This window comes from Elaeis guineensis, chromosome 1 (assembly GCF_000442705.2).
Source record: "Elaeis guineensis isolate ETL-2024a chromosome 1, EG11, whole genome shotgun sequence".
Taxonomy (NCBI): Eukaryota; Viridiplantae; Streptophyta; class Magnoliopsida; order Arecales; family Arecaceae; genus Elaeis; species Elaeis guineensis.
Genome location: NC_025993.2, coordinates 116,219,997 through 116,240,408, shown reverse-complemented (window position 1 = coordinate 116,240,408; position 20,412 = coordinate 116,219,997). Strand labels below are relative to the sequence as shown.

The 20,412-nt window shown below is 41.5% G+C and overlaps 1 protein-coding gene across 6 annotated transcripts; it reads right to left on the bottom strand.

Annotated features, from left to right (window-relative positions):
- Positions 1–5,023: 5,023 nt before the first annotated feature.
- LOC105038754 (protein-L-isoaspartate O-methyltransferase) lies at positions 5,024–19,033 on the bottom strand. Of its 6 annotated transcripts, none has more exons than XM_019848780.3 (5): positions 18,880–19,031; positions 14,601–14,724; positions 9,889–10,159; positions 7,569–7,733; positions 5,024–5,583 (listed from the first exon to the last, which is right to left on the bottom strand). In XM_019848780.3, exons 2-5 carry the CDS (start codon positions 14,703–14,705, stop codon positions 5,333–5,335), a joined length of 792 nt encoding a protein of 263 aa, XP_019704339.2. In that variant the 5' UTR covers positions 14,706–14,724; positions 18,880–19,031; the 3' UTR covers positions 5,024–5,332. The 6 variants fall into 6 exon arrangements, with proteins under 6 accessions (XP_019704339.2, XP_010912938.2, XP_010912937.2 ...); XM_010914636.3 differs by lacking the exon at positions 18,880–19,031 and adding an exon at positions 18,710–18,845; XM_010914635.4 differs by lacking the exon at positions 14,601–14,724 and having other exon boundaries at positions 18,710–19,033.
- Between the last annotated feature and the right edge of the window lie 1,379 nt (positions 19,034–20,412).

Sequence of the window (20,412 nt, the reverse complement as noted above, 5' to 3'; positions counted from 1 at the left end):
ACCTTGTCAGCTCTGACACGGACATGCGGCGCGGTTACCTAGGGGCATTGTCCCGCCGAGAGCCGGGTCAACCCTGGTGATTAGACGGCTACACGGCGACATGACGTTTTCACGGCGGCTCTGACAGTCCACAGTGAGTTGACAGTTCCTCACTTGTCCGCGCCATTAATGACGGCGCCATACCTAGCTCCACTATATATACCAGGGAAGGCAACAGTGCAAGGGATCGATCCGCCCGTCTCTCCCACATACGCAAGCTCGCTCCTCTCCCTCTCCCTCTCTCTCTCTTTCTCAGAGCTCTCTGTCTGCATTTCACTGTTGCCCAGTCACCTCTCTGACTTGACCGTCGGAGGGTCCCCGCCGGAGCCGCCTCCGGTCAGTGCGGACTTCCTTTTGCAGGTGCACGCTTCCCGGCGATCGGGCGACGAGGCGATTGGCCGCAACAGATTGGCGCGCCAGGTAGGGGAACAGCATGATAAAGACAAGAGCTCAACGATCGAGAGTCACTGGGTCGGCCAGGCACTCTTCCCGCCGGGAAGAGGCCTCTCCACCACCACCGGCGGCAGAGCCTAGCTCTCCGCGCCCTGCAGTGACCACGGAGGCCCGGATTGCGGCCATCGTACGGCAGATGATCGTACTGACCGACGCAGTCAAAAGCCTCCAACAGCCGCCGACGGCCGCGCCGACCCCTGTCGCCTCCATGCGAGCGCTCCCAACAGCGCTCCCACGGAGAGGAGGAGGGACGACCACGGCGCGACAACCGACGGTCCCAGCGGCCCTCTCCCTCCCCGTTGGAACGGGCAAGGAAGGAGAAGCGGCCGCGCACACCGTCGGCCTCCCTTTCAGAATCTTCCGGAGGCTCCACCCTTGGGGTCTCCCAGCATCGACGAGCGGACGACTACGAGCGACGGTTCGAGGAAATCGACCGTCGACTCGCCCAATTGCAGACGGACGGCCAGAAGTCTTCGAACGACGTCGACTTCCAGACCGCCCAACCACTCTCCCGACTGGTCCTCGACGAGCCGATTCCCAGTCGGTTCAAGATGCCGCACGTGGAGCCATACGACGGCTCCACCGACCCAGTCGACCACCTCGAGAGCTACAAAGCTCTCATGACGATTCAAGGGGCAACCGACGCTCTTTTTTGCATCAGCTTCCCCGCCACGCTCCGCAAGGCTGCAAGGGCTTGGTACTCCGATCTTCGATCGGACAGTATCCATTCCTTCGCGCAGCTCGAGCACTCGTTCGTGGCCCGTTTCAGCACCAGTCGAAAGCCGCCGCGAACGTCGGACAGCCTTTTCTCCCTCAAGCAGGGAGAAAACGAGACGCTCTGACACTTCGTGGCGCGATTCAACGCGGCCACGCTTGAGGTCCGGGACCTCAACGAGGACATGGCTGTCTCAGCCATAAAGCGGGGCCTGAGGTCATCCCGATTCACTTATTCTCTGGACAAAACCCTCCCCCGAACATACGCCGAATTACTGGAGCGCGCGTACAAGTACATATGCGCGCGGACGAAGGAGCGTCCGACCGACGCTTGGCCGAACCCAGAGGCCCGAAGGAGAAGCGGAGGAAAGGTCGGGAACCCGCCGAACCAAGCAGGCTCCCGACCGATAGTCGGGTCTCGCCACCCCGACGAATCCAAAAGTCACCCTGACGATGGAGTCCGAGACCGACGCATCGCAGGTATGACTCCTACGCCCCTCTCCCCGCTCCTCGTGCGCAGATCCTGATAGAGATCGAAGGAGCGGAGAATCTACGATGGCCGATCGTCGATCGCCGAATCAACGGCTCGATCACTGATCGTCGAACCGATGGCCTCGGCCTCTGAAGGCAAAAGGCTCCGACCAACACGGCCGATCGTCGATCGCCGAATCAACGGCTGGATCATCGATCGCCGAAATCGACGGCCTCGGCCTCTGAAGGCAAAAGGCTCCGACCAACACGGCCGATCGTCGATCGCCGAATCAACGGCTCGATCACTGATCGCCGAACCGACGGCCTCGGCCTCTGAAGGCAAAAGGCTTCGACCAACACGGCCGATCGTCGATCGCCGAATCAACGGCTCGATCACTGATCGCCGAACCGACGGCCTCGGCCTCTGAAGGCAAAAGGCTCCGACCAACACGGCCGATCGTCGATCGCCGAATCAACGGCCGGATCATCGATCGCCGAACCGACGGCCTCGGCCTCTGAAGGCAAAAGGCTCCGACCAACACGGCCGATCGTCGATCGCCGAATCAACGGCTCGATCACTGATCGCCGAACCGACGGCCTCGGCCTCTGAAGGCAAAAGGCTCCGACCAACACGGCCGATCGTCGATCGCCGAATCAACGGCTGGATCATCGATCGCCGAAATCGACGGCCTCGGCCTCTGAAGGCAAAAGGCTCCGACCAACACGGCCGATCGTCGATCGCCGAATCAACGGCTCGATCACTGATCGCCGAACCGACGGCCTCGGCCTCTGAAGGCAAAAGGCTCCGACCAACACGGCCGATCGTCGATCGCCGAATCAACGGCTGGATCATCGATCGTCGAAATCGATGGCCTCGGCCTCTGAAGGCAAAAGGCTCCGACCAACACGGCCGATCGTCGATCGCCGAATCAACGGCTCGATCACTGATCGTCGAACCGACGGCCTCGGCCTCTGAAGGCAAAAGGCTCCGACCAACATGGCCGATCGTCGATCGTCGAATCAACGGCTGGATCATCGATCGCCGAAATCGATGGCCCCCACCTCTGAAGGCAAAGGGCTTCGACTAATGCGGCTGGCTAACTTGCCGACTTAGCTTCGACTAAGAAGGGCAAAACGCCAAGACGACCGCAGTCGCATTCGCGACATACCGATCTGGTCACGACCGATCGAAGGATATTCGGCTTGCCACCGTTTATCATACATCCCGACGCATACGTCCGACCAAGGGCTGGACAATGGATATTCGACTTGCCATCGTTATCCTATCCGAATACGTCGGATGCTACTCGACAACAGATTCTGCGGAATGATCGTGTCGACGAGCAACGTTCGAGGTTGGCCGACCTCCGACCCGACGTGCATGCTCGACCTACAGTCGGGACGACCGATATTGGATCGTTCGTTGATGTGATCGCCAGAGTCGGGGCAAGAAAAGATGGAAAACCACTCCTTTCGTCCGAAGTCGTCGCCCATGTGTTCACGCGAGCCAACACGACATCGGGCTCAGGAGTGGGGGGGGCAACTGTTGGGATATACCGACCGACGACCCCGACTCCAACTGGCCGACCGACCGACTTACGGTCGAAGGGGCCGACCGACCGACTGGCCGACCGACCCACTGGCCGACCCCGACGGACGACTCCGACTGGCCGACTCCGACGGCCGACTCCGACTGGCCGACCCCGACGGACGACTCCGACTGGCCGACCCCGACGGACGACTCCGACTGGCCGACCCCGACGGACGACTCCGACTGACCGACCCCGACGGGCCGACCGACCGACTGGCCGACTCCGACTGGCCGACCCCGACCGACGACTCCGACTGGCCGACCCCGACGGGCCGACCGACCGACCGGCCGACTCTGGCCGGCCGACCGACCGACGGCCAACCGACCGACCCCGACGGACAACTCCGACTGGCCGACCCCGACGGACGACTCCGACTGGCCGACCCCGACGGGCCGACCGACCGACTGGCCGACTCCGACTGGCCGACCCCGACGGACGACTCCGACTGGCCGACCCCGACGGGCCGACCGACCGACCGACCGACCGACTTACGGTCGAAGGGGCCGACCGACCGACGGCCAACCGACCGACCGACCGGCCGACTCCGGCCGACCGACCGACTGGCCGACCGACCGAGAAGTCTGATGGCCGACTCACTCGCCGACCAATGGAGGGCCCGACGCCACTCAGCTGGCCACCGACCTAGGGTCGGTCGACTCCTCTGATCGCCGTACAGCCGCCAGACCTTGTCAGCTCTGACACGGACATGCGGCGCGGTTACCTAGGAGCATTGTCCCGCCGAGAGCCGGGTCAACCCTGGTGATTAGACGGCTACACGGCGACATGACATTTTCACGGCGGCTCTGACAGTCCACAGTGAGTTGACAGTTCCTCACTTGTCCGCGCCATTAATGACGGCGCCATACCTAGCTCCACTATATATACCAGGAAAGGCAACAGTGCAAGGGATCGATCCGCCCGTCTCTCCCACATACGCAAGCTCGCTCCTCTCCCTCTCCCTCTCTCTCTCTTTCTCAGAGCTCTCTGTCTGCATTTCACTGTTGCCCAGTCACCTCTCTGACTTGACCGTCGGAGGGTCCCCGCCGGAGCCGCCTCCGGTCAGTGCGGACTTCCTTTTGCAGGTACACGCTTCCCGACGATCGGACGACGAGGCGATTGACCGCAACAGCATCTAAACAAGCGGATAGGCTTGCACTTGCAATGCAGCCCCAGACTCGAAATAGCTCCAGTTTTTATGAACTTCGGCTTGGAAAACCCAACCTGATTCCAACTAGGATAGTATTATAATTGAGCTTAAACCTACATCAAGCCTGCCTCTAATCGATCCCCAATCTAATCTAATCAACCAATAAATAAAGCATATCTATATTTAGTCCAAGATATTTATATATTTCATTTCAAGTCCTGTTTTGATATAAAGACTCTGGACGGCAAGAGATCTTTCTCTCACTCCCTAGGGATCGGGCGCTGTGACTAGTTGCCAAACCCTCTCCCTCCTCTCTCCCACCGCTGGCCTCTCTTCCAAAGATAACTTCCCAAACAGTATCCATGCAAGTCCACCCAAACAAAATCCTAAAAATGCAATACTAACCAACAAAAATTTCCCGAATCTTTCTACGATCTCAAATTACCTATACAATCCAACCAAACCTATCCTGACCCAACATACCCAGGACAAGTAGGTTTCCATGAAATCAATACTCTTTCTGCAGACAAATGTAAAAACATGGGATAAGAAAGAGATGTCATTTGTTCATATATGTGCCGGGCTCCAAGCCAATAAAGATCCTGAATGAAGGTTTTTTAACAAGAGCATGATGAATGCAGGGTGGTGAAGATTTAACAAAGCATCATAACAACACAATTGTATGAAGTAAACCCAACAGTGAAACATAGCAAGACCATTTACAAGGACAAGATAAAAGGAGAGAATTACAGACTCACATGAATGAGAGGAAACAATGAAACCTGCAGATAACTCTCTGAACCATACAACAAAAGACTCAACAAAGACATACTATACTTTGCATTGGCATCTCATCTCCCCATTATTATTATTTTTTTTTTTTACCAGCTTCTGTGAGTTGATGGGACTTTGTGCATCAAAAGCCCTGTAGTTGTGCTGCTCGGCTCGTCAGTGGGACATAGCGCACGGATGTTTCACTTCGAATGCTGATGGAGCCATCCAACTTCTTATCAACCACCTGCAAATCCTGGAAGAAGCTCCCCACAGGAATCACCATTCTTCCACCAGGTTTCAACTGGTCAAGCAATGGTTGAGGAATCTTTTCAGCAGCTGCACCCACATGAATGGCATCATAGGGTGCCTGTTCCGGCCAACCTTGCCGTCCATCTGCAACCAGTGGAATAGGTTCAGCAATTTACAAGCAAGTCAAGGCTCCTCTGTTTAAATCAACATGGTTTGGTAATGCACAAGTTTTAAATAAAACAAAATTAAAGATTTCGAGCACGAATGAGCTTCTAAAACTATGAATTCCACTTGAAGAAATGCAACAACAAAGTAACAGATCCAAGGTTGTAATATATTGGTCCAAGCAAGTGGATCCGATGGTTTATAATAAGTGTTTATCTCTTCTTCTTCTTCTTCTTTTTAATTTTAATTTGAAGTGAGACAACATAATAAAAGGCTGAGCGCCCAACTAAGGAAATTGCATAAGCTAAAATTTTACGCTAATGTAGAAAAGTCATGTCAAAATGATAATTATAAGAAACAGTTTTTTACCCCTTTTTTTGGTGTAGGCTTTAAAAGCATTTTCTGTTTACTTGCACCAAGTCCTGCTTTCTCCTTCCATAAGTTTCCATGTTCTTTTGCCTCTTGTACAAATTGATGCACGTGGTCATTCGAAGGATGAAGAAAACACAAGACATGATTTTTTTGGAAAATAAAAAACTGAGATGCATCATAAATAGGGTTTATAAATGCTGTGCCACACAAATTTTATGACTTCCGGATCATGTCCTGTCTTATTAAGACTCAAATAGGATTTTCTAATTCCAAAACCTTTTGCGGCTAGTAGACTTTTCTTGATTATCTTTAGGGTTTTGTTGCAGTAAATTTAATGTTATAATGGCATTACAGAAAACATGTCCACTTACCCCTAAAACAGTTAAAAGAATGTCTTTTACGGTCTAACATCTGTTTCCCACTAGAGCTGCAGATGTCCCAAGCTATTTATGAATATCTCAGGCCATGGTTTAATAATAGGCATAAATCAATTTCATTCGACTAGAAAATGAGACAAAATCAAACATCCTTCAAAACTAAACTCATATAAGAGCTGTGCTTGAACATTTTGGGTTTGCAAAAATAAATAGAAGCTCAAGCTCAGCTCAATAACAACCTCATCAAAGCTTAGTTAACAAACGACCCAAGCTTGGAATCAGCTCGATAACAACCTCATAAAAGTTCACTTAGTTCACAAACAAGCCAAGCTTGAACATTTTTTCCAAGCTTGGCTTGAGGTCAGCTCAGACTCGAACACCCTTTCTTATACCGCACCAAGTCTGAGCTGCTTGGTAGTTACTACTTATCTCAGCTAGGGTTGTTGGCAACCTTAGATCCCACATCACATTTAGTGCAAGTTTCAGTTTCACTTTCCTTTCATGTTACAAATTACTGTCAGTAATGATTTAGGAATAAATCCAAAAGTGGATTCAGATGCCAATGGAAGCAGAATTTTCAGGAAAAATATTGCAAGAAAATGCTAAGGAAGCAGGTTGATGAGTAAACTAACAAACAAATAAAAAGCAGGTGCAGAACCCCCTACGGATGATCACAGATTTTAAGACTTCACTCACCTCCCAATTGCTGCTATAAGTTGGTGGCATAATTCAATATTTTGATCTAAGGGAAGCACCAAGGATAACTAAGAAAAACGATTGTATTCATAAAGTGCTATATTGTTCTCACAGAATAGATTCCACAAATAAAATCTTGTCTATATAAAACCCCTTTTTAGCTCTTGATATGTCCGTAGCATTTTTTAAGTATAGCTTACGTGGTCAAAATTTCAAATAGTGCAGCTTTCCTATCATGCATGTCATTTCTTTTTACTTCTTATGATTATGATTTTACTCTGTCAGGCTTTATTGACCACTCAAAGTCAGAAGATACACAGTCCTCTACTTGAGAAAGCTAAACACATATAGATGAGTTTTTATCATCTCCTGCTTGGTGACAATTTAGGTTTGAAAATACTCAGGTAGCAGGAAAAAATTGCATGCCTGGTATGACCAAATGGATACCAACTAGTAACTCGAGAGTTGAGAAATAGTATTATCTCTCATAAAATTATAGTTTGAGTAAGCAGAACATACCAGCAACATGCAGAGAAAGGGAACCTCCATTCAGCAATGATGATGCAGCACTTCTTTTAACATTCTCAATGGAAGAAGCAACCAGTTCTGGAATGTGTTCAACACCCACAGCACGGCCTTGCAGTCCAACCATCATTGCAAAGCATGCTGTCAAGTACCCAGTCCCTACAAGAAAGTCACAAGCAAGGATATATAATGATGCATCACATTAAAGTTTAGTAATATTGCAAGGACATGAACTTATCACCCACAAAGTGCAAATGTTATGTAAGTGTAATTTTGGTTGTTATCACCCAAATAAAGAATAAAAATTGTTATTACAAGTCTATCACTGTTGTAAATGATGGTATCATGTGGTCACTCTAGCATTATTCTCTTTAAAATACTGCAGCAGGGGTCTTGCTAAAGGCCATGACAAGTGCTAGCAACATCCAATCCCACGGTCCAAGCGGCAGAGATACTGACCCAATTTTTAAATGGGTTCAGCTTTTTTCAACCAAAAACAACCAAAACCTAATAGAATGAGGTTTTCCAGTTCCAGCCAAAACTCGAAACCTTATAAAACAAAAATAAGCACTGTATGTATGGACATATTCATATGTAATATGGAATTGCTCATGAATCTCATCTCTCAGATCAGTTTTTGGTGCATATACAACATTTTAATGTTAACTTCCCTGCAAGAGCCAAGAGGCATGGTCTTACCAATTGACTATTGCATTATACATTTATCACCACTTAGAAGCAATACCTTAAATATGGCACCATAATGACGTCAACAATCCTACCAGAAAATCAAGAAAGCTAACTAATTATAGGTCTTGTTACACAATAGGAAGAGTACAGATAAATTGCAACCATTACAAGTACACCATTCCATAAAGCCACCATCACTGTCATCTCATATACCAATGAAAGAGTCAAAGGTCACAACATACACTGTAGCCACACTTCTGGAGAAACTGCTCTTTTTTTTTTTTTCTAATTTTTCTATTTTAAATAAATAAGGATGATAAATGACAACTAATAGCTATGGGCATGAACATTTCATTATAGACTAATTAGCTGATAGCAATGGTGATTGCAGCATCCAAGAGAGAAATGGTACCATATCTCTTCCATATCAATGTGAGAAGCCTAAGAGACAAAATTATTTTTGTCTTTGGCTGAGTGGCTTTCCATAGCTTTGTTTTGGGGCTGAATTGCCCTTTTGCAGGTGAACCATAAGAGCCCCAATGACACCAGGAAAGGGGAAAAAAACCTGTTCACTATGTATTTTTTGTTTGGCCCTTCAAGTGTAACACGTGCTGCCCAGATGCCACGCCTCCCCTTTTTTCCTTTCCTTAATCACATGAATTGTGCATGTCCATTTCTATGTTTTAAGAAATTGGATTGGGTGTCAAAAATGGTTTTCAGCAGGAAGAAATGAGTTTTGGTTTCCACAGTTTTGATGATTTCAGCAGTATCCCTCTAGTTTAGGCAATTTTGACAGAAACCTATAAAAATTCAAAAAAAATAAAGTCAAGAAAAATATAAAGGTTGAGAAATATCAGATTGCATTCAAACACAAATAAAGTACCTTCTGAACAAAAAAGAAATGTCATTAGAGCATTCACAATCTACCATATGATAACAAATTTGTCAGTGACACTTAGGATAGCCAGGCCCATGACAAGAAATTACCTTTCTCTAATCTCTCTGGTGTCCAAGATTAAAGTTCCAAATGTTCCCAAAACTTGCAAATTTCAATTGTAGTCGGGAAAAAAAAATGCCCCACTACATTTTAAAAGAATGATGAAATGCAAAAAATCATGATACACAAGCTATATATGCATTAAATTTTGTTCCATAAGTTAGTTTAGGCTAAAGCACCAGAGTCAGCCCCACTTTCATATCACGAACAGGCTAAAACTGGAACTTTTGGTTTCAGTTTCAGAGTTTCAATGAAACTTAATGTGCCCGCTCTCTCCGTTAACTTGAGAAAGACTATATATGCTATGTAAGAGTGACACTGGAGCCATATACAGAAATCTTAGGAATGAATATGGAGGTTGTAGGCACTCAACTTAAAAACATGTTCACAGAATACTCCAATAAAGAGAACGGTTCACACTAGAGAAAATTAAAACACACCATAGTTTTGAGTCCTACATTGTCAAATCCCTGACCCTTTCTGTTAATGAATATCTGTGTAATCATATACTAACAGAATGTATTCAAAATATAGCCTGTTGTGTCTAATGACTAGTAAACTATTTAACTATCCAACAAAATATAGAAGTATAATGTCATGAAAGCATACAAGGAGGAGACAAAGCACCTGAACCAACATCTAAAGCATGCATGCCTGGTTGGAGGTGCTCCTTCAATAGCTCCAGACAAGTTCCATGCATATGAGGAGCAGATATAGTTGCATTGTAGCCAATTGGCATAGGGCTATCAATATAAGCTGAGTTGCCATCAGGTACAAATAATCCCCTGTCAATGGTCTCCATTACTTCGGCCACTTTCTTTGTTTTGATTACACCATATTGCTTCAATTGCTCCACCAAAACATTGTTTTTATCAGCTGATCCTCTAGTCCAGAAGTGCTGTAATATCATGAAAATGAGCAATGATGAAGATCATCTTTAAAGTATGATAATAATTCCTGCTCTCATATCTTCAGCAGGAAAAAAAGGAATATAAGATGTAGATAAGCTTCAATACAAATCTCAAATTTTTAGATCAATTGCTCAAGTACTGAGAAAAATAAAATCACAATGGAAATAGCAAGTTTTAGCTTGATTAGCACCAAAAACTAATATAGCATATTTAAATGTCATGCATGGTTTTCATCCCAGCTGAGATATAAGTTTGTGTCGGCAATTCCTGATAGACTTAAACCTCTAACATCTCAGCCAGTATAAACTGATAACTACCATGATATTGGCCAGTATAATATAAACATACCGGCTGATAATTTTCAATCAACTTTTTTACTTCTAAGATGGATTTACTGACTAATAAATTTCAAAACCACTGCCTTAATAAAGTTACCACTCTTGGATTTACCATATCGGCTGAGACTTTGATATGTTGGTCCTAAAATATCGACTGAGGTCTCAAAAAATCTCAGTTCCTTCCAAATTGCCAAACTTCCATAGCAGCCGAGCTGAGAACTCAGTTCATCTAAGTCTCGGCCACCCACTGCAATGACTTATATCTAGGTTTTCCAAAAACCTTGATATCATGAAAGTTTGCCAATAACAAAAGGCTTGAGGAGAATAAAGGCAATAAGATAATTGGCAAAGTTAGTTGATCCTGAAAGAGAGAACTGAGCTAGTCTAATTTAATAGTAGTGTAATGGCAAATGTTTGGAATCTACCAGACATGGTTCATATAGCGATTTAGATACATATACTAATACCATGCTGGTATAATATTTGTATGGGTCAGGTCATGACATTGCCACTTGGTACGGTTCCTGTACTGGGTATCAGTTTGCTACCAGTACAGTCTGGTAAGCAAATCCAGCTACCAGAAAAGATGATTCTATATCAAGATGGTGAATCGACAATTACATACTGCAAGTGATTTCTAAATCCACAGCAAAAAAGAAATTTAATGTAACCTGGTCATAATTGTGGTGCATTCCTATATATGGATAATAATGCAGAAAACCACCTTTAGAGAATATTTTTCTTCTCAGAAGTCCTAATTGCTTTCCATGGGGTCCACACTGTAACAGTTAGTATGCTTAATAAACTTGCAATCATCTTTCTAGAAAACACAGCAATAACATGTAATGATCACTTCTAACAGAAAAAGGTGCTGCCTCAATAATGTTTCATGAAGCCTTTAATCACTTACAAACTTTCCTGGAACTCACAGTACATAAATAGTTGATCATGGATCTTCTTTGCATGCATTCCATCTATAAGCATCTTGCTCAGTCATCAGAATTTTGTGCAGGCAAGCTGTACTACAAACTAATACTTTTACTTTAGTAATATTCAGAGACTCCTAAAGCTTCCTTCAAAGATTAAAGATTCATCAATATGCTAATAACTTGAACTACAGGATGAAAGAAATGGACACAATTAATCATCAGTCCAACAACAATTAGTTCCACCAAGCTGTTTTAATAGCTCAACACAGGAAAAGATTTTTCATATATTGTTATTATTTTTAGTTAAGTATCCTTTTCAGGCTGATATTTGGAATAGTCAAGAGCAAGGCTTCAAATTTTTGCATGAAGCACATCACCAGCTCAAACCTGCCAGGGGCTGGTAAGTATATGTTACTTGAAAGTTGAAACAGTAATGCACAGCACATCAATAGTATACCAAAAGGATTTCTAAGAAAATAAAACTTAGACAAATTGGAAAGTTTTGAACAAAAATAGATGATAAAAAATGCATTTAATTTTAGATGACTTGCCACTAGACATACTTACCTAAACTAAAAAATGCATCACCAATTCCATTTATGTTTCTTAAAGAAAATACAATATTAACCTAAGTGAATAAATAAACAGAAAAATCTAACACAATCTGTTCTAATCTGCTTAAACATGTGCTTTAAAGGAAAAGACTGTAAACTATCTAAATTTATATAAAAATAATTTTGTTTCAACATGATAAGTGTGTTTTTTTCTATATTAACAAGATTCTAAACATAAAATAAGGGCACAGCCTTTGATAAATCAAGAGATATCTTTTTATTTATCTTGGAAAAATGCAGTTACTTCCATTAAGTGATCTGTTTTCCACAAATAAGAGAAGAGAAAAGATAAAAATCCAAAAAAGATAAAGTGAATCCCACCATGTCTTGCATTTCTCATCTTTCTCGTTTTTGATTATTTTCTCATCCTCAAACACATTTGGAAAAAACCTTCTAACTTTACCTGGCTGACAGTAGCAAAAATTAAAACAAGGGCCAACCAGCAAGACAAAAAAATGTCTGGGCTAACAATTTTAGGCTCGTGCAGATGATTCCTTCTGTAAGTCAACCTTTCACTGGACCATTACCTGCCAATACTTTTTCCATGGTCAAAGGTATTAATGTCAACCGTCAATGCAATAAAAATGATAAGGTTAACCATCTATCCGTTCAAAACTGAATGCTGCCTCCTTTCCTCACACTAATCAGCTTCTTCATACACCGTGTACATCCAAAGACATCTGTAAAAAATTTGATTTTAATTCATTATAAATGACAGAAGCAGTCAGCTTTTGTAGTACCAGATTTAAACATAAATTTTTAATTCCTGTAACAAGTTTCTGGATTTAGTCTCTTCCACTTCATATGGTACAAGTCCTAGGACTCCTTCAACCTGATTTTTAGTTGGACAGCTTCTTTACTCTTAGAAAAGAAACCAGCTTCCTATAGTAGCTTATTTTGTCAACAAAACAACAAAAGGCATTTTTCATGATCCATCGTCATTTTCTTTCTTCCATTTATTATTCATTATCTTCATCTTCCACTTATTTTACCTTATTCCACCTGACAAAAGTTATCAGGAAACTTGTAATCTCACTCACCCCAGAATACACAAAGTAGTCACCACCTAAATGAAATCAATGGTAGCCCCAAAATTCATCAAAACCTAATTTCTATCACTAAAAACAAAAAAAATGTAACCTTTTGCCAGAGTTACATCAAGATTACAGAAGCATCATCATTAGCATGACAATATCGATGTCACAAACAATGTTGAGCTCTTAATGGAACTAATTCTTGAGAATGATGAAACAAAAGGTTCCAATCAAACATTAGGAGTCTGTTCAAGGCAAAAGAATGTGTTGGAGACAACCAAGGCAAACACTGGTCAGTGGTGGGGCACCCACCACCCCAAGTGTCAGATGGGGCATTGTGCCATGTCAAGACAGGACGAGTAGGGAAATGAACCAGGACAAGATGCGACTGGATGAGACATCTACCAAGTGGAGTGTCAGGACACAGGATGCTCCTTTACACAAAAAAGCCAGGGCAGCCCCATCCCACAGCATTTAAAACCTTGGAAACAACAAAACTTTAAGAAATTTGTAAAGGTTTTGAAGCAAGGTTTATAAGAGGTGGTAGCCTGCATTTCTTCCATTAACTAATCTTGCATGTCCATCTGATAGAATATTAGCCACAACAGCAATAGCAGCAAGCAGGAATGGCAGTCCTGTGAAACGCTGTTAAGATTGGCATCATAGCCAATGCCATACCCTTTAGTAGAGCCAGGAGTAAAGGTCAAACATCACAGAACATCCTAAAACATTGCTCTAAACTTCGACGGCCCAATTCTTGATAATGTTTACTTCTGTGCTACAAGACTTGTGAGAACAAAAACATGAGTTTGTTGAAAAATATGATGTTCCAAGATATGGCAATCCCTCATGTAAATGTCAAAATAACTTTCAAATAAGACTGAAGATTTCAATGAGAATAAATGCAATATATATGTCACTGATCTGAGAGCAAATTTCTTCTTTGCCATGAAGCCTAGGACTTTGACATCAAATTGCTTTCACTTCTATGGGTTTGATATCATATGTTTCCTCATTTCCATCATCCTCAAACAGGCCTATCGCAAATGTAAGGAACCTTAACCACAAAATCAATCCATTGTTGACCACAACGAACAAAGCCATGCATAAATATTCTCAAATCACATGAAATCAGTTTAGAACTCATTGTCCAGTATGTAATGTAATACCATGGGATCATTTTCAACCCACCAAGTCCTACATAGATCCCCAAATAAATATGAGTAATGTACAAATAATCCAAAAATGTTATCATTCGAAAAAAATGCAACACACAGGTAAGACAACAAAAGATGAAAATCAGTTTTATGCATCATGCATAAATTTTATTGAGTATCTGGATATTATTGTACAAGGTCATGCAAGTCTATTGTCTGATTTTTTATTTTCTCTTAAACCTTCTCAAGAGACATGAGGCATGGTAATATACATACTAGTACAATTCTAATCACCCCAGCATAAGGTCTATAATAAAGAATTGCAAGAGAGAGTGCTTATTCTTATTTTTATTCACCCAAGATATTTTATTTTTCAAATCTCCTCCAGTCCAAATTGGCACAACCCAAAAGAACTTTAGGAACACTATTGCCAATAAAGCCACCAAGATCTTGGCATCCATCTCCGTTCTAGATCATTTCCTGCAGCAGAAAGTAGATTAAAGATATCACAAAAGACTTCAAAATTCATGGATTTGCATCAGCTCTACAAGATCCATCAAGGTTAAAATATAAAAAGCCTTGAGGTGGAAAGCTCCAAAGTTCCAACTATAGATTGATCAAAAGTCAACTGAGAGGATCACATGAACTCATTAATTTTCCCAATTACAATATGCAGATCTGAAATAATTCAGGAAAATCCCTGTAGGTCTCTTTTACATTCATGCAGAAGATTTTCGAGTGGTTTAATGTTCAAAAGGGTATTTCAAAAAATTTTGCCCATGGTAGTTTTTACTGTTGCACCAAGAAGATTACAGTGATGCAGAAATAATGCAGACACCAGTCCAAGTACTAGTGATAGCACTAATATTTATGGTGATGTCGGTGAGAAAATAAAAAAGGAAAATAACTGCATTATAAATTGTCTCAATGGACTTTTACATGGAGTAATGTGACAAATCCTCCACAGTTACCCTCAATTTCACGTTGAGGTTGACTTACTGCACACGAACTATAAGATCCCTTCAATTGCGGTAACTTACGGAAAAAGTCTCTTAAAAAAAATCATTGGAGAATAAAAAATTGCATAATCCACTGCACAATCTAGTATATTATCAGGCAAACATGCAAGTAGCTGTCGAATGGCTTTCCACAACTATAAGGGAATATCATAAATATGTATGTCTGCTATATATACCCACCTTAGCTTATTTCCCTCTTCCTCCTGGTTTGAGAGAGAGAAACAAGAGAAATGCGTTAGAAAAACTGGAAGTGCAGGTCTTAATCCTGAAATCACACCACACTGGACAGCAACCTTAAAAGAAGATTCCAACTGGACAGAGGACCATCCTTCTAGCATGGTTTCATAAGGACAGGAAGCCAACAAAAATGAAATGATGGAAAGGCTTTAACACTGATAGACCTTATACCGTTGTTTGTAGTTGATGGATTTCAAACAGGAAATTCACTTCTGAGAAAGGAACCATCCAAAAGATGGATAGCATGATTTTAGGTTGTAATCCAGCTCAAAAAACGTGGTATCTCACAGCCATCCATTAAGGTTCTCACATGCATCATATGTTCTCAGTGTTAGCGTCTACTTAATTGTGCACATAATTGTGCTGTAGCGTTGTGGTCCACTTACTTGACAAATAATCCATCAAAACAATTCTTCATTGATGTCAGTTATTCATCAGAACTACAGGTAAGATCCTGTTATATCCCTGAATATAATCGCTTTGCAACTCCTACTAATTTATTAAAATATTATTGGAGTCACCATGTTGACTACATAAAAATTGAAAATCAAATCTGGAGTCAAACTTTATCCCAAATTATCTTTGAAAAACATAAACAAACTACTGTGAACTCCAACAGAGAAATCAAATTTAACTTATAAAGTTTGCCTCATATGATTCCATTTGAGGGCATCTAACTCCGGAAGGACCAAAAAGTACAATATATAAGGATGTGATTGCACATTGGCGAGAATAAAATGCAATAATTAATTTTTAAAAAAAATGATAAGAGGGCATTATTCTGTTTTCTGTATGTGAGTATGTCAACTTATATTCCATAGTAGCAGCCTCTAAAGTAGAGTATTGGTGCAATATACTGATATTGTCATATGTTAAAGGTCAGGTACTTCCATTTAAGTCTATCTTGATTAACCTAACTCCATGTATTTCATTTGCTATGGTCCACAAACGCTTCTCTTCACTGCCCATCCCCAACAAATCCCCCAGCTAATTCTGAATTCAATGCAGGCTTTCTAAGTATTTTGTTCAATGCTGAATCAAAGGTCAAGAAAACATCAAAAGAGCCAAGATGGTTTCTGGTTTTCAATTTTTAGAACTCTATCTTGCAAAATATATTTTTTCCATTTGATATTTGATTTGAGTAAAACTAGTTGAAAAATTGGAATCTTTAATGTATTAATGAATGTACTAGTCAATCCAACTGAAATCAATAAATTTTAGAGGAGAAATGGGTTCGCCCAAACTTCTCTTTTCATAATATGATAAGACAATGCCAGTGTTATAGAGAGTCCACAACCTCCACACATCGCATGACTTAGAATGTTAACTTCCCAATTGCAAATGTTTCAATAGTTGGCATGGCACGACAGGGTAAGCATAATATGATGGCCATTAATGAACACAGAAACACAAACAACAGTTATTCATTTTTCATATTTGAGGCTATATATCAAGCTAAATTTATGTTTGCTTGCATAATATTCTTCCAATCATTCTAATGGAAAATGTTACTTGTTTTTGAGTTTGTTGATGAACACATATGTCCTGTGGTTATTATTGATGACACAGCTATCCCAACATATCGTCGAAGTCATTCTTCAATGTAAGCTATGGCAGCAATGTACAAGGATACATGGTTCCAAAGTCAGATAAACAAGTACCTTCAAGATATCTTTATGCTTCCTCATGCTATATATTTTAAGTTCAAGGTTCCTATAGAAGTTAGGGAGATCTATGAAACTTGCACCTAGTACAATATCAAAAGCATTTATTGACATAACACAAGGAAGCCATTCCAATAGCCATTTGAGAAGAACTTTAGTTTCTTGCATCAGTACCTTTAGAATAAGTATAGGATTAACCCTTTTGTATAATCATGCATGTAAACTCTAAAGCAAACTTCTTCAGAAAAAGCAAATTTGCAGTCTTTATTTCCAAGGAACTATTCCTTAGGTGACAAAGGAACTTTGTTCATTCCTCCAGGAAAGTTTGAGTGCAAGTTGTACCATCACAAGAGGCTCCACAGTCTTTTTCCACAAACAACAAAGTCATGCAATAACTATAGTATTTCTCTTGAAACGAACAAATTTTGCATGTCCAGGGATGCTTCACATCTTCAGACTCAATCTATTCATTACTTATAACGAAGAGGCTATGTTGTCATGGGATTCACAATGAATGCCCACACTGGATGCTCCTGCTCCAGTAGTATGCTTTGTCGAACATGACTGTATGAGACACTTCTCCATCTTTTGTCAAACGTTCTAAAAGGAAGTTATTGTGGTATTCAGAGGTACCACATGTACACTTCGGTGGGCACTAAAGTAAATTTTACTAAAAAATATTGAAAAAAAAATAACGAAATTCATAAATATGAAAGTTACCAAAAGTAGAAATAATAAAAAATTTTGAAAGATAAGTAAATTAAGTGTATTCTTTAACATTAATATAATGCTTCATTTCAGTGTCTTAACTCACAAAATGATAAATTTTTCATACAACCATAGATCATCCAAAAATATCATGCCCGATTATTTGAGTCAACAATCAACTCTATCAGATTAAGTAAATAACTAGTCAAAAACCCTGAAAGTTAGGACTTGTAAATAAGGTGTCAAGTCATTGGCAAGAAAGAAAGAGGTGTTCAGTACGAATATTTTATTCAATAAATGAACGCTACCTATGACTAATAGAAGTTGGAAGCAAAGGAAGTCCTTTTTTTGCAGAGTTCAGAATTAAGAAGCGGTGTTCTGGAAAATTCGATCGAAGTATTCAAAGTATCTAGAAAATAGTAAAATCTTTAGTCAATGATATGTGTCTAATTGATATATGATGCGATGTGTCCAAGTTAGCGGTAAATAGTCAATCATATATCAGAAAGAAAAGGCTTCAGATCAAATTAAAGATAATTAATCAAAAAAGTTTCAGCTTCTGCTAATTTACAACTTTCACCCCGCCAAGAAATCCTATAACCCTAACGTATTTGAATCTCGTAATCCCTTAGCAACAAATTAAAAACCAAGCTTTTGTCAAGAACCAGTCCAACATCTCCAAAATCCAGCCTTTTACACAAACACGATCTCAATTTTCTCCCTGAATTCCAATCAATGACACCAAGAGAAAGCAAGAAACGGAATACGAATCTAAAACCAAAGAAAACTTGCACGAAGGAAAGGCGTCAAAGGACCAAACGATAAGAAGCGAAGTACCTCCATTCTTGGGAGAGAGTAGAACCCCGGGCAGGGCCTCAGGAGCTTCTCAAAGGAGGAACACGAAGGGGGAAGAGACGGGAAGGGAGAAGAGGCGGAAGAGAATAAGAAGCCGGAGAGAGAACACCGGCGGAGCAAGGAGGGCGGAAAGCAGTAGCAGCGGGGAATACCTAGCGGGAGTAAGGGCATTGGCTTTAAAATCGGTATGGGCTTCATCGCTCGCCGGCTCGCTCCCACCTTCTGGGGCTTTCCTCTTGACGGGTGGGCGCCTCGCTCGGCGCCGGTGAGTGCGTGGGCGTGCGAGTCGGCTGGGATTCGCACGTGTGCCGTGGGTCGATAAGTGACTCTTGGGTACTTCACAACTAATTTTTTTTTGATAAATTACGGCAATACCCACTCAATTTTTAAAAAAATATATTAAATTAATTTTTTTAATTTTAAAAATATTTTTTATTTTAATTTTATTAAATATTATATAACCATAATATCATATCATCATTTTATCAAATGATCAAATTATCCTTATTTTCACCTTTTCCCTCCTTCCTCTTTGATTGCCCTCTTTTTATTTTATTATCGATGTCTCTTCTTCTTTATCCTAGTCCTCTCTTTCTTTTCTTCTCATCTCTTTTTTATCATTGTCATTCTCCTCCTTCAAATCTACCCAGAAATCCTTTCCTTTTACAGTGACTCTATTCACTTTCTCCCATTCCTTACGGGCGATCCCTCCTCTTTCTCTTCTTTCCTTCTTTTCTTTATCATCTTTCTCCTCCAAGCCCACCAATGAGCTCTCCCTTTCTATGACAGCTCCCTCTAGCTTTGCTCCTTCCTTGGCAGCGACTCTTCTTTTTCTCTCTTCTCATTCCTCCTTAACCGCTCCTCTTTCTTGTCAAGTCATCTTTTTTCTCCAAGCCTACCTATGAATCCTCTCTCCATGTCAACGTATGTGACTCTCTCCATGTCAACATATGTGACTCCATCCTCTCCCTCCATGATGGCTTCTTTTACCTCCATTCTTTTTTTTATCGATAATCTTTTCTATATAAGCAAAAGATATTTTCATCTATTGAAATGATAAGCCAATACTATTTATTGATAAGTGAAAGATAAGATTATTTTTGAATATTTTGAAAATTTAAAGAATTAATTAGAAATTTTTAAAATCGAAGAGGTGTAAATAAAATTAGACTAAAGTTAAGAGGATACTCCTATAATTTGTCATTAATTTATATATATATATATATATATATATATATATATATATATATATATATATATATATATATATATATATATATATTGTCAACTTAAAAAAAGGAGCTGGATTTAGGTCATTAGAATAAGTGGAGAGTAGGGATTAGGTTTTGTTTTGTGTCAATTTTCTTAGCTAAATCAATGGTCCTATGATAAGAAAAAGCTAAGGATAAAAATATAATAGCTTTTAGTAGCTTGATTTTAGTATATATTTTGCAGCATCTGCTATAATACTTTTTTTATACTGTCATCATTGAGCATCCTCCACCTTTGCCTCCCTCATCATCTGTCAACATCTCTTGACCTTGATCCATCCCTCTTACCTATCAACCAATCTAACCGTGGGAGCCCTTACGTGATCACAGTCCTAAAGGTCCCATAGCTTAATTGTCGAGGAGGACTCAAAAATAGTTGGTAGTTACCTTTCTGATCAACAGACCCTTGCGAAG

Coding starts and splice junctions, on each gene's coding strand:
- LOC105038754 (XM_010914635.4), bottom strand. CDS start 18,925: ATGAAGCCCATACCGATTTTAAAGCCAATGCCCTTACTCCCGCTAGGT. Junction 7,734..9,888: donor TGCTTTAGATGTTGGTTCAG/GTGCTTTGTCTC, acceptor ACTTTCTTGTAG/GGACTGGGTACTTGACAGCA. Junction 5,584..7,568: donor CCTTTCTCTGCATGTTGCTG/GTATGTTCTGCT, acceptor CACTGGTTGCAG/ATGGACGGCAAGGTTGGCCG.